The sequence below is a fragment of the Coregonus clupeaformis genome, chromosome 12 (assembly GCF_020615455.1).
Source record: "Coregonus clupeaformis isolate EN_2021a chromosome 12, ASM2061545v1, whole genome shotgun sequence".
Taxonomy (NCBI): domain Eukaryota; kingdom Metazoa; phylum Chordata; class Actinopteri; order Salmoniformes; family Salmonidae; genus Coregonus; species Coregonus clupeaformis.
In genome coordinates this window covers 1,458,472-1,472,410 of record NC_059203.1, presented here as the reverse complement: position 1 = coordinate 1,472,410, position 13,939 = coordinate 1,458,472, and the positions used below count along the sequence as shown (strand labels likewise).

The 13,939-nt window shown below is 44.1% G+C and overlaps 1 protein-coding gene across 2 annotated transcripts in view; it reads left to right on the top strand.

Moving 5' to 3' along the window:
• Positions 1-13,939, top strand: part of LOC121577983 (eyes absent homolog 2) — a 54,904-nt gene that overhangs the window by 37,064 nt on the left and 3,901 nt on the right. For both annotated transcript variants that reach the window (XM_041892015.2, XM_041892014.2), the window contains exons 7-11: positions 2,476-2,641; positions 3,071-3,210; positions 3,798-3,881; positions 7,566-7,655; positions 13,046-13,104. In XM_041892015.2, the coding sequence (XP_041747949.1) occupies positions 2,476-2,641; positions 3,071-3,210; positions 3,798-3,881; positions 7,566-7,655; positions 13,046-13,104 (539 nt within the window). The remainder of the gene's footprint in view (positions 1-2,475; positions 2,642-3,070; positions 3,211-3,797; positions 3,882-7,565; positions 7,656-13,045; positions 13,105-13,939) is intronic.

Here is a 13,939-nt window from a genome sequence, read left to right as displayed (position 1 = left end):
TAGTCGTATGGAAACAGACAAACAATATCCCATGTTTAGATCATGAAAGTTTCAAGATAACGAGATTCATTGTCACCAATTAGCGTGGAGCATGAACCAATTAGACTACATTATCTATGGATGTAATATTTCATCATCATTCTTTATCAGACACCGTTTCTATGGTCCCATGTACCACCTTTTCAGACTATTTACAGTATTGACAGTACTGCACTGTATGGATGCAGGCCCTTGTAATTGCTTCTCCAATTCTGCCAACGTGTTACTGATGATTGAGTTCACATTGTGGAACTGGAATTGATTGGGATCCACTTGCAACAACATAGCGATACGTACTGTAACATGGAGCTGGCAGGTGATCCAGGTCACAATAGAGGTCAAGCAGCGGTGGGAAGAAGATGAGGAAGACGTGTTGGTCAAAGGAATGGCAGGGGACAAGCACCCCTTCTGAGAGGTGGTCGTGGGCCTCGTTTGAGAGGTGTGGGGGAACGTGGTAGAGGACAAGGCCACGGACCAAGACAGCGGCAGCAACAGCAAAGAGTGTCCAATGAAATCCGAGCAATAGTTGTAGACCATGTCATAAATCATGGCATGACAATGACTGAGGCGGCTACAATGATACAACCAAACCTCAAAAGGTCAACCGTGGCCTCAATAATTAGAACTTTCCGCAATGAGAAATGGTAAGTAGTCAGCATGCACTAAACATTATGCTTCTCTCAATTGTCAAATGACTGCATACCAATGTGTATCACAGAGTAGGTGATGTGACTAAGTGTCTTCTTACTGTAATGTTTCCTGTAGAATTGAGACTAGGCCAAATAGGGGAGGCAGAGGCAAAATTCTGACTGACCAACAAGAGCAGGCTGTGGTCAATTTGGTTCGGGCCAGAAATGATATTCGCCTTACAGACATTCGCCAGCATATCTTGGACAATGAAGACATGTTTAACAATGTGGAATCCATAAGTTTGCCGACTATTGCACGCATGCTGAGAAGGCACCAGGTGTCTTTAAAAGAACTATACCGTGTGCCTTTTGAAAGAAATGCAGACAGAGTGAAGCAAATGAGGACTGAGTATGTTCAGGTATGTTCAGTTTCAAGATTGCTGTTGTAATAAAATTCCCTAATAATTCTACATTGTACAGTAATCAGTAAATCTCTTTCCAAAATGTATTTTTAGAAGGTGATGGAGCTGGATGCTGATGACAACCATCACAAATTCATATATTTGGATGAGGCAGGCTTTAACCTGGCCAAGACAAGGAGGAGAGGTCGGAATTTCATTGGCCAGCGGGCAACCATCCAAGTACCTGGACAACGTGGGGCCAACATTACAATGTGTGCGGCTATATGAGAAGATGGTGTGGTGGGACGCAGACCTCATATTGGGTCATATATTGCAGCTCTCCTTGTAACCTTCCTTGATGAGCTCGATCAGGTCTGTAGAGCTGATGGCGTGACCTATGTCATTGTGTGGGATAATGTCAGGTTCCACCATGCTCATATGGTGCAAGCATGGTTTCAGGCCCATGCACAATTTACCACCCTGTATTTACCCCCATACTCTCCTTTCCTTAACCCGATTGAGGAATTTTTCTCCACATGGAGATGGAAGGTTTATGATAGGCGCCCTCATGAACAAGTCACTCTTCTCCAGGCGATGGATGACGCATGCAATGACATCATGACAGACCAGTGTCAGGCCTGGATTCGCCATGCCCAAAGTTTTTTCCAAGATGTTTGGCTAATGAAAACATCCATTGTGATGTAGATGAGAACCTGTGGCCAAATCCACAAGACAGAGTTGATGAAAATGTAAAAGTACAGTAATCACTCCTATGTTTTGCTTTTTACAGTACAAGCAAGCAAGTTGAGGAACACTGCATTTGATGTTTTACAGTACTGTATTGTTTTTCATCAATATATTTCAGATTTTGTTCAATGATTCCACTGTGTCTGTAGTATTCTCTCTACTACTGCAGTACTTTTACAGGGATGTATTTACATGTAGTACCATAATGAAACATGTATCACCTATTTTGTACTACAATATTTAATGATTGTACGAACAATGACACAGTGAAACTATCGGTTGCTTGTGTGTGGGTGATCTAAATGAACGTTTCATTGGTATTTCACAATAAATTTGTTTTTTGAACCAATGATTGTGCAAGTGCAATATTTCTTTAAAGATATGAACGCACAATGCAATGTTTTGAACATTGGACAGCCTGTGTTACAAGTGACGACCATTTTGAGTTTTGTGTCTAGAGTTTTGAAAAATGACATCAAGGTTCTGAAATTAGTGCCAAAGTGATTGTAAAAAACTGTAATTAACGGTTCAGCAGTCATGGCTTTGGGGTAGAAGCTGTTCAGGAGCCTTTACACTGTGAAGCCCAATATGTGATAATATGTAATATTCTGTGTATTTTCCTCTAAAGTGTTTAATATTGATCCTGTTCCCTCTGTCAGGACTTCTCAGGGTACTCCAGCTACAGCCAAAGCCAGTACTCACCATACTACAACACACACTACAACAGCCCATACCTCAGCCCTAGCGCCATCACCACGCCCATACCCTATCAGCATCCAGAACACCCCGCCGTGGTGCCCAATCACAGCTCAGAGTCCCAAACAGGTACAGATGGTTGCTCCCCCTTCCCTTTGTTGGAGAATGACTTATTATGACTCTTAACATTGTATTTACCTTTGTGTCGTGTTGTTTGGTGTTTTAGACATTTTCATTAATGGGATGTTTGCGTGTGTCTGTCTGTGTGTGTGTGCGTGTGTGTGTGTGTGTGTGCGTGTGTGTGCGTCTGTGTGCTTGCGTGTGCGTCTGTGTGTGTGCATGTATCTGTGTGTGTGTGTGTCTGTGTGCTTGTGTGTGCGTCTGTGTGTGTGTGTGCGTGTGTCTGTGTGTGTGTGTGCATGCGTCTGTGTGTGTGTGTGTGCGTGTGTCTGTCTGTCTGTCTGTCTGTCTGTGTGTGTGTGTGTGTGTGCGTCTGTGTGCTTGTGTGTGCGTCTGTGTGTGTGTGGCTGTGTGTGTGGGTGTGTGTGTGTGTTCCAGGAGAGTACCATCCGCCCCCTAGCCCCCCCACCCCAGGGAAAGAGCCGGAGGTGGTGCCAGCCAGACGGAGCTCAGACGGGAAACTGAGGGGCAGGAAAAGAGTCAGTGACCCACAGCCCCCCCTGGATTCAGATATAGAGGTAATGTTACAGCCCCCCCTGGATTCAGATATAGAGGTAATGTTACAGCCCCCCTGGATTCAGATATAGAGGTAATGTTACAGCCCCCCTGGATTCAGATATAGAGGTAATGTTACAGCCCCCCTGGATTCAGATATAGAGGTAATGTTACAGCCCCCCTGGATTCAGATATAGAGGTAATGTTACAGCCCCCCTGGATTCAGATATAGAGGTAATGTTACAGCCCCCCTGGATTCAGATATAGAGGTAATGTTACAGGCCCCCCTGGATTCAGATATAGAGGTAATGTTACATGGAAGTCACACACACACAAAACATTAAGGCCATAGTTTATTGACAATTGGACAGATGGACTAAAGTACAGTAATACTTTCCCGACTGTACTGAGATCCTCAGTAGTGTCAATGGTACAAGGGGAAAGACCACAGTCATTTATGCTATCAGTATTACAAACACATTTTCTGAGTTATTTTTCTACTGATTGATCAGGCTGTATGTTTTAGCCCTCACTGCCATGTTCTTCTCAATGTAGATATTATGTTAATATTCAGCAAATTGTGTAAACATGTTTTTTTATTATTTTCCAGCGTGTGTTTGTGTGGGACCTAGACGAGACCATCATCATTTTCCACTCTTTGCTCACAGGGAGCTTCTCCACACGATTTGGCAAGGTACAAAACAATCGACATACATGAAAAACAATCAACATTACATGGTGAATACTCTCTCCATATAACTTTTTAGATTATATAACCCTGAAAATATTTGCTGGCTTATTGAACTAATCATTGATGAGATAAACTATGCAATATCAGTTAGAGGAGAATCCTAACTTCCAGTGAAATGTTGTCTTAGTCACACATCGATGTCAATGGGACTAAGCGGAAATTCTACTCTAATCTTTGTTGAAACGTAACTCTTTTAGTAGTTACGTTTGCTCTCTCCGTGACTTTTCACACGATTGGTGTTTTCCTGCTCTACCCTCTTGTCTCTTTATATAACCCAGTGGACTTGTTTGGCCAATCCACGTCCCACAGTTTGATTGACAGCTGATGAACTTTTACATAATAGACAGGCAGCTGATGACAGGAACAATACTCATGTTTCATTTTTTTGGCTGCGAGCGTGTTTTGAATTCTCACGGTCCCTCTGTGGTTTGATGTAAACAAGGAACCAGGGAGTGTGTAGTGAGAGGAGGAGAGAGTAGTGAGAGGAGGAGAGAGTAGTGAGAGGAGGAGAGACTAGTGAGAGGAGGAGATAGTAGTGAGAGGAGGAGAAGAGGAGGAGAAGAGGAGGAGATAGTAGTGAGAGGAGGAGATAGTAGTGAGAGGAGGAGAGACTAGTGAGAGGAGGAGAGACTAGTGAGAGGAGGAGAAAGTAGTGAGAGGAGGAGAAAATAGTGAGAGGAGGAGATAGTAGTGAGAGGAGGAGAGAGTAGTGAGAGGAGGAGAGACTAGTGAGAGGAGGAGATAGTAGTGAGAGGAGGAGATAGTAGTGAGAGGAGGAGAGACTAGTGAGAGGAGGAGAGAGTAGTGAGAGGAGGAGATAGTAGTGAGAGGAGGAGATAGTAGTGAGAGGAGGAGATAGTAGTGAGAGGAGGAGAGACTAGTGAGAGGAGGAGATAGTAGTGAGAGGAGGAGATAGTAGTGAGAGGAGGAGATAGTAGTGAGAGGAGGAGAGACTAGTGAGAGGAGGAGATAGTAGTGAGAGGAGGAGATAGTAGTGAGAGGAGAAGAGACTAGTGAGAGGAGGCGAGAGTAGTGAGAGGAGAAGGGAGGAGGAGAGGAGGAGATAGTAGTGAGAGGAGGAGAGAGTAGTGAGAGGAGGAGAGACTAGTGAGAGGAGGAGAGACTAGTGAGAGGAGGAGAAAGTAGTGAGAGGAGGAGAAAATAGTGAGAGGAGGAGATAGTAGTGAGAGGAGGAGAGAGTAGTGAGAGGAGGAGAGAGTAGTGAGAGGAGGAGAGAGTAGTGAGAGGAGGAGAGACTAGTGAGAGGAGGAGAAAGTAGTGAGAGGAGGAGAAAATAGTGAGAGGAGGAGATAGTAGTGAGAGGAGGAGAGAGTAGTGAGAGGAGGAGAAAATAGTGAGAGGAGGAGAAAATAGTGAGAGGAGGAGATAGTAGTGAGAGGAGGAGATAGTAGTGAGAGGAGAAGGGAGGAGGAGAGGAGAAGGGAGGAGGAGAGGAGGAGGGAGGAGGAGAGGAGGGAGGAGGAGAGGAGTATTAGTCCTAAGCACTTCACCATTTTTGCACGCCCTTGTTTCTTTGTCTTTGTATCGTCGGGGGGGGGGGAGGAGAGGGTGGAAGCGTTGACGTTTTTCTGATGTGCCAAATTCCTGTTTCCACCCAGCAGCTTCCCCTCTGAAATTGTGATTTTCAATCCGACATGCTCTGACATCAAAACTCAGACATCCGTGATAGAAAAAAAAGTTGTTGGGGAGGAAGGGGGGTGGAGGGGGGAAATTTCTCAAATCCCCAAGAAGATTACAACCAAAGTCGAGAGTGTATAGGCCTAGTGGGATTATGTACAAACCAGGAATTGGTTTTCAATTATGTAGGAGCAAGTTTGAAACGTCTTTCTCACAGTAATGCTCACTGTCAGACAACGACCAATGTTTATGTTAGCTCAGGTTTCCCTCTCTTAAAGAAAAAGGACCCCAATTCATCTTCAAAATGTAATGGCGTGTCTAGTCCAGACGGACTATAAATCATTCCCCATGACAGTCATTGTGGTATGACCAAGCTCATTGAGGTAAACAAGTGTTTGGCCTGTGTTAAGGCAAGCAAGGCAAGCCTGGACCCAGGAAGGGGTGGAAAACAAAGGGTTGCGCTGAAAGACTGTTGTTTTCACTGCCTTTGAAAAGGCGAACTGTAGAGCACATTAAGATTTTATTCCCTACATTAGTGATCAGACTGTATCTCATTTATCATACGTCGGCTCTCTCCTCCTCTCAATACTATTTTCTCCTCCTCTCACTAAGCCTCCGCCGTACTCTTTCTCTCTCTGTCTTAGCGTATGTATTTCCTCTCTGCACAAAGACAAAAGTCCCCAAACGGGGGGTGGGATTGGATGTTTTTGTCCTTTCTGATGTGTTCTTGTTCTCTGTGAATTCCTGCCTGTGATTAGCAGGAAGAGTAAGCTGGACCTCTTTTATTTTTCATTGCTTCCTCCCTCCGCATTCAAGAAGTATTCAAGAAGCCTTATGCTTAGCAGAGAGGGTGATTACGGATAATTATCTCCATTTAAACAAAACACCTCCTCCGTCTCCTTCACCTGCCCTCATTCTCCTCCCACCCCTCTATTTCTGCCTCCTCATTCACAATTGGAGGTGGGAAGAAGGCTGTCATCTTTCCAAACCCTAATCTGATACTCACCTTTGGCTGACGCCTCAGTCCTCCATTTCTGACACACTGCCAAGCTGTTGAACCACCGCCACAGCATCAGTACAGCACACAGCAACCTGCCGTGCCGGTGCCCAGACACTTCCCACAACAACACTGCACTGGGCTGTTTTCATAAAAACTGTAATTTCTCTGTTTCTTCTGCGGAAGATATATAATCATTTAATAAAGCGCCTCTTCTTCATTCCTGAATTCTTCAATAACTGTCTGACACAGAGAGAGAAAGAGAAAGAGAGAGAGAGAGAGAGAGAGAGAGAGAGAGAGAGAGAGAGAGAGAGAGAGAGAGAGAGAGAGAGAGAGAGAGAGAGAGAGAGAGAGAGAGAGAGAGAGAGAGAGAAAAGGGTGCAGTTTAGTGGAAAGAATGATTGACATAAATGTAATTAGATGTCTTGCTAAGGAGATAGAACCTGTCCTGTCTTTCAAAGGCTGCCAGTGTCTTTAGAAGGTTGTTGGACATAGGGAGAAAATAACTCAATATTATGAAGGCGTTCCCAATGTTTGGTATACTCTGTGTATTTACCACTATGCAAACCACCCTACCTGTGTTAAGCCCAAGAACACAGACATCTATTTTTTCCTGAGATGAACAATGACCTATGGAGGTACAAGAGTCCTCTTAAACAAGTGGTTCATGAAGCGGGAATCCTAACTTCACTTAAGTCGAATTTTCACCTACAGTAGTTATGCATTGATGTCAATGGGAGACTAAGGGCTCTATTCAATCCATATCACGGAAATTCAGCTTTACAGCGTGATTGAAATTTAAAGGCTATGTTCCCACGTTAGCAGAGACTGCATTCACGGTAAACACTGTAGATGTCGGCTCAATAAGAAATTACCTTTTTTAAATAGAGCCCTAAGTGAAAACTAAGTGTGGAAGTAGAGTTATGAACGTACATCCTGGTACAAACAGCTTTATTGACCTTGTAATGCAATGTCTTTGTGTCTCCTGTCAGGACTCATCCAAGGCAGTGTCGCTGGGCCTGTGGATGGAAGAGATGATCTTTAACCTGGCCGACTCACGACTATTCTTCAACGACCTGGAGGTGAAGTTTATTTACCTAATGAATGACATTATCCATCATCCATACTCTCGCTTATTAGCCATCATCCATCATACATCATCCATATTATTCCTTATTAGATCCACCATCCCTCCATCCCTCCATCCTCCATCCCTCCATCCCTCCATCCCTCCATCCCTCCATCCTCCATCCCTCCATCCCTCTATCCCTCTATCCTCCATCCCTCCATCCCTCCATCCCTCCATCCCTCTATCCCTCTATCCTCCATCCCTCTATCCCTCTATCCTCCATCCCTCCATCCCTCCATCCTCCATCCCTCCATCCCTCCATCCCTCCATTCCTCCATCCCTCCATCCCTCCATCCCTCCATTCCTCCATCCTCCCTCTTTCCCTCAATCCTCCCACCTCCATCCTCCATCCCTCCATCCCTCTATCCTCCATCCCTCCATCCCTCCATCCTCCATCCCTCCATCCTACATCCCTCCATCCCTCCATCCTCCACACTGTTGCATATTATCCATAATCCACCAATCATATTCTCGATTGATCAGTAGGATCAGAAGTGTACCCTAACTACATGATCTGACCAGGAAGAAACTCAAGGCTGCAGTTAGAGCTCAGTTTTTACTGGTCAGGTCAAAAGGTCAGGAAAAGACTCCTGGCCCTAACTATCAGCAGTATGAGATGTTTTATATAGATAATGATAGACAGCTCTAGTCTAGAGGGATCTTCTTATATTTCAAGTATAGGGCAGGGTTCAGTGACATCTCTCATGTCAATATTACATCATGTTCTAAAAATATTCCTTTCACATTGTTAGGGTTATTCCAGGATATACTCAGTGCTTAATTTGAGCCAGATCCTGCCCGATCAAGATCCAGCACCTCTCAATTTTGGACTGTTTTGTTCCGGAACCCATTATTTTCACTGTTTGCAATGTAAAAAATTATAATAAAATCTGAGTTAATTCAAGATGCCTCCTGCGTTCTAAAAAACTTAATGTGAAAACATGCCTGATATTCTAAGAATGTATTAGTGTTGGGCCTGCCCAGGTTTATGGTTTGCGCAACATTGTAGCCTATAGACCAACGCGTAGACATTGCTGTGGTGAGAGAGAGAAGCACGCCTGTAGCCTATCTCTCACAGAACTAGAATGACACTCACTTTCTATGATCTCTCTCCCTCTCTCTGCTCTGATAAACATGACAGGAGCTTGCAACTGTCATCTCTCCAGCGTTGCACTTAATCATTTGTTTGCTTATAGAATCAGAGCTGTGGGAAGGGTGCTGGAAGTGGCGCAGCACCCCTGATAAATTGAAATGTACTTGCCAAAGTTCTAGAATTACTGCTGTCTGTTCAGAAAGAAATGAAATCATTCAGAATACTACACCAGGAGTAGGTATATACAGTGGGGGAAAAAAGTATTTAGTCAGCCACCAATTGTGCAAGTTCTCCCACTTAAAAAGATGAGAGAGGCCTGTAATTTTCATCATAGGTACACGTCAACTATGACAGACAAAATGAGAAAGAAAAATCCAGAAAATCACATTGTAGGATTTTTAATGAATTTATTTGCAAATTATGGTGGAAAATAAGTATTTGGTCAATAACAACAGTTTCTCAATACTTTGTTATATACCCTTTGTTGGCAATGACACAGGTCAAACGTTGTCTGTAAGTCTTCACAAGGTTTTCACACACTGTTGCTGGTATTTTGGCCCATTCCTCCATGCAGATCTCCTCTAGAGCAGTGATGTTTTGGGGCTGTCGCTGGGCAACACGGACTTTCAACTCCCTCCAAAGATTTTCTATGGGGTTGAGATCTGGAGACTGGCTAGGCCACGCCAGGACCTTGAAATGCTTCTTACGAAGCCACTCCTTCGTTGCCCGGGAGGTGTGTTTGGGATCATTGTCATGCTGAAAGACCCAGCCACGTTTCATCTTCAATGTCCTTGCTGATGGAAGGAGGTTTTCACTCAAAATCTCACGATACATGGCCCCATTCATTCTTTCCTTTACACGGATCAGTCGTCCTGGTCCCTTTGCAGAAAAACAGCCCCAAAGCATGATGTTTCCACCCCCATGCTTCACAGTAGGTATGGTGTTCTTTGGATGCAACTCAGCATTCTTTGTCCTCCAAACACGACGAGTTGAGTTTTTACCAAAAAGTTATATTTTGGTTTCATCTGACCATATGACATTCTCCCAATCCTCTTCTGGATCATCCAAATGCACTCTAGCAAACTTCAGACGGGCCTGGACATGTACTGGCTTAAGGAGGTGGACACATCTGGCACTGCAGGATTTGAGTCCCTGGCGGCGTAGTGTGTTGCTGATGGTAGGCTTTGTTACTTTGGTCCCAGCTCTCTGCAGGTCATTCACTAGGTCCCCCCGTGTGGTTCTGGGATTTTTGCTCACCGTTCTTGTGATCATTTTGACCCCACGGGGTGAGATCTTGCGTGGAGCCCCAGATCGAGGGAGATTATCAGTGGTCTTGTATGTCTTCCATTTCCTAATAATTGCTCCCACAGTTGATTTCTTCAAACCAAGCTGCTTACCTATTGCAGATTCAGTCTTCCCAGCCTGGTGCAGGTCTACAATTTTGTTTCTGGTGTCCTTTGACAGCTCTTTGGTCTTGGCCATAGTGGAGTTTGGAGTGTAACTGTTTGAGGTTGTGGACAGGTGTCTTTTATACTGATAACAAGTTCAAACAGGTGCCATTAATACAGGTAACGAGTGGAGGACAGAGGAGCCTCTTAAAGAAGAAGTTACAGGTCTGTGAGAGCCAAAAATCTTGCTTGTTTGTAGGTGACCAAATACTTATTTTCCACCATAATTTGCAAATAAATTCATAAAAAATCCTACAATGAGATTTTCTGGATTTCTTTTTCTCAATTTGTCTGTCATAGTTGACGTGTACCTATGATGAACATTACAGGCCTCTCTCATCTTTTTAAGTGGGAGAACTTGCACAATTGGTGGCTGACTAAATACTTTTTTTTCCCCCACTGTAGTTTAGCCACAGAGGACCAATAGCTTCTGTGGATTGTGTGTAGCCCAATCACAAGGCATGCCTACAGGAGGGAACGTGTGGCAAATCTGCCAGTAAACAGCATGCAGCCAAAACAGGCCTTTCGCAATATTTCAAATAGAATAGTGGGAAAGCACAGGTTAAAAGCAATGGATTCTGTCTGTAGGCTACCAAATAGGCCTATGTCATCAACTTCCAAATAGGCCTATTGAGCGAGCAGCATTGTTTGACAAAGTAAAACAAGAGGGAGATAGGCTTTTGGCACGAACGCATCGGCCATCTCTGGTGAGTGAGCTGCGCATCATTGGGTGAGTCAGTGAAACTGGAAAGCATTTTTAGGACTATAATTTCCTCCTCATATTGTACAATATGTGTCTCCATACACCTAGGCCTAGGCTATTGATGGATTCAAGACAAGGTTGTATTTGTTGATCTCAGATTCTCAGTTTGTCAGTGTCAAATTAGCATAGCCTGTCACTTCGATCATTTGTGAGGTATTTAAAAAGATTCTGCTAAAGACTCCAGTCATCTAAAATGATGTAGAATTGCATGAAATGCGTTTATAAAAGGCCACATTTTTCCAGGACCCTAGGCTTAAAAAAAGAATCCTCATGTGTGCACCTTCCGCCCCTGTTGTACTGCTGTATGCCAGCACGCAGTAGTGATGATAATGCATGCAATGATTTATTATAAAGTACTATTCTTATTATATATACACGTTCCGGTACCTCAGAGCCTCCAGGTCACCCCCTCTCGGCTCACTTTTTGTTCTGGAACCTCCCGATTTACAAATTAACCACTGGATATACTCAAAATATTCCAGTTGACAGCCTAATTGTTAAAGTGAGTTTGGGATAGTGTTAAACTTGAGTATTTTTACCAGCAGGAACGGCATGTAGGCTTTTCTCTGTGCATTCCACAGCCTTGTTCTGACAAAGACGAGGATTCATTTGGGCTTGTAGGGAGAAGGAACACTTTGAGTTGTTAATTGTAGGTGTGTGTCTGTCTCTGAAAGGAACATTTGTTGTGGGGAGGAGGAACACCTGAGGGGAGGAAGGCTGACAAAGCCGTTCTCAAACCCCATTTTTAAGTTCCTTCTTTTTGTCCGCCTCTGTAGTTCCTCATGCATACAGTTGGCCTATAGTGGTGGCCATCTGTGTTAGTCGTGTGCTGTGGTTGATTTATGGAGTAATCTTCCTACAGGTTTGGCAACAGCTAATAGAGAGATAATAGATGCCACAGGCTGAGGAAGCTGTAGGCAATAAAGAGATACGAGCTAGGGAAGGCTCTACCGCAGTTACAGTATGCTTCTTGATGAAACAGAAGACAATTGTCGTTAATTTAACTAGCTTCTGTGAGAAGTCAGAAATATGTAATATTTCTCATTTTGCATAGATAGCTCTATGTCTATATTCAACATCGAAACTCACCCAGCCCTACATAGCCAGATATGTCCACACCAATTCATGTCGTTAAATCAATTTAGCTTGCGAGGTGTTGAGATGGACTGCTGTGGGTTCTAGAGCTGCCTTATAAAACCCTATGTTAGCCTATGGGTTCTGTGGGTCGTGTTAATGATTCCCTATGTGTCTGGGGGAGCTGGGTCGCAGCATTGGGGAAGCGTTACAGCAGCATTGGGGAAGCATTTTGGGGAACGAGTGAGAGCGTGATGAGGTAGCGTCTTCCTGTGTCTCAGGCCGGTTGAAAGGCGATAGCGTGGCCTGTCAGTCCGGTGTAGCCGTGTGGGAGAAGAGGTAGGAGTCAGTAGTTACTGAAGTAGTAGTCAGGGAATTAAAGAAGGGAAGAGATGAGAATAGCAGATCTGAAGTGGAGATTCAAAGGGATTTGGTGGAGAGGTGGGAGGATAGTGTGTGTATTGTAGTGGCACACCATGGGAAAGTCGTTTTTAGGAATTGTTTGAGGAAGCAACTTTGCTGTTTTTCCACAGTAGTTTGTACCTTGTAACAACTTGTAGCAACTTCTACACACCAACAATCCAGAATCAATTTACATCCAGTATATGTACTACTATATACAGTATTTATATTGTATACTACAGTATATTTAATACTACAAAAATCCTGTATTTAATGGACATAGATCTGAAGGTTCTTTGGCAGTTGGCAAAATAAGTTGATATGGTGTACATCTTAGTGGGGTTTATTAGTGGAGTGTGGTGGCGTCAGGTAGAGTTGATACACATCCATACTGGCGCCTGAATGTCTCAGCAGCTTATTTCCGCCTCTCTGTTGTCTTTTGTTTTCATTTTTTTTGTTCTATCGCTCCCTAAGGCTCCCTTAAGAAGAAACCTGCCCATGCACAGCTTTGAAACGGATCTCCCTCTCTAATATATCCACTATCTTTCCCTCTCCTTTCCCAGGAATGTGACCAAGTTCATATTGATGACGTGGCGTCAGACGACAATGGGCAGGACCTGAGGTACTGTACTCCTTTTTCTCTTGAATTTAACTCGCCTCACACTTAAACCAGTGCTGAGTGGGTTTACAAAAGGTTCAGTGGGGGTATGTCCTGCTCTCGCTCTCCCTCTTTCTCTCTCTCTCTCTCCTCTCTCTCTCTCTCTCTCTCTCTCTCTCTCTCTCTCTCTCGTCTTTCTCTCGCTCTCTCTTCTCTCTCTCTCTCTCTTCTTTCTCTCTCGCTCTCTCTTCTCTCTCGCTTTCGCTCTTCTCTCGCTCTTGCTCCCTCTCCCTCTCCCTCTCCCTCTCCTCCCTCTCTCTCTCCTCTCTCTCCTCTCTCTCTCTCTCTCTTCTCTCTCTCTCTCTCTCTCTCTCTCTCTCTTCTCTCTCTCTCTCTCTCCCTCTCCTCTCTCTCTCTCTCCTCTCTCTCTCTCTCTCTCTCTCTTCTCTCTTCTCTCTCTCTCTCTCTCTCTCGCTCTCTCTCCTCTCTTCTCTCCCTCTCCCTCTCTCTCTCTCTCTCTCTCTCTCTCTCTCTCTCTCTCTCTCTCTCTCTCTCTCTCTCTCTCTCTCTCTCTCTCTCTCTCTCTCTCTTTCTCTCTCTCTCTCTCCCCCTCTCTCCCTCTGGCAATATAATATAACAGAGTTAACAGTATCATCATTCTTCAATGTCTAATCAAAATAACACTCTGTCATTCTCTCTGCCTCCCTCGTTCCAGAAATGTTACTACATAAATTGATGAAGAACTTTAGGATTGGTTTCAAAGGAATATTTGAGTGCAATCCTTCCCCATTTTTTTAGTGCTTTCAGGCATGTTACTCTTTTCACACAAAAATATGTATTAACCTAACTGGATGTGCAT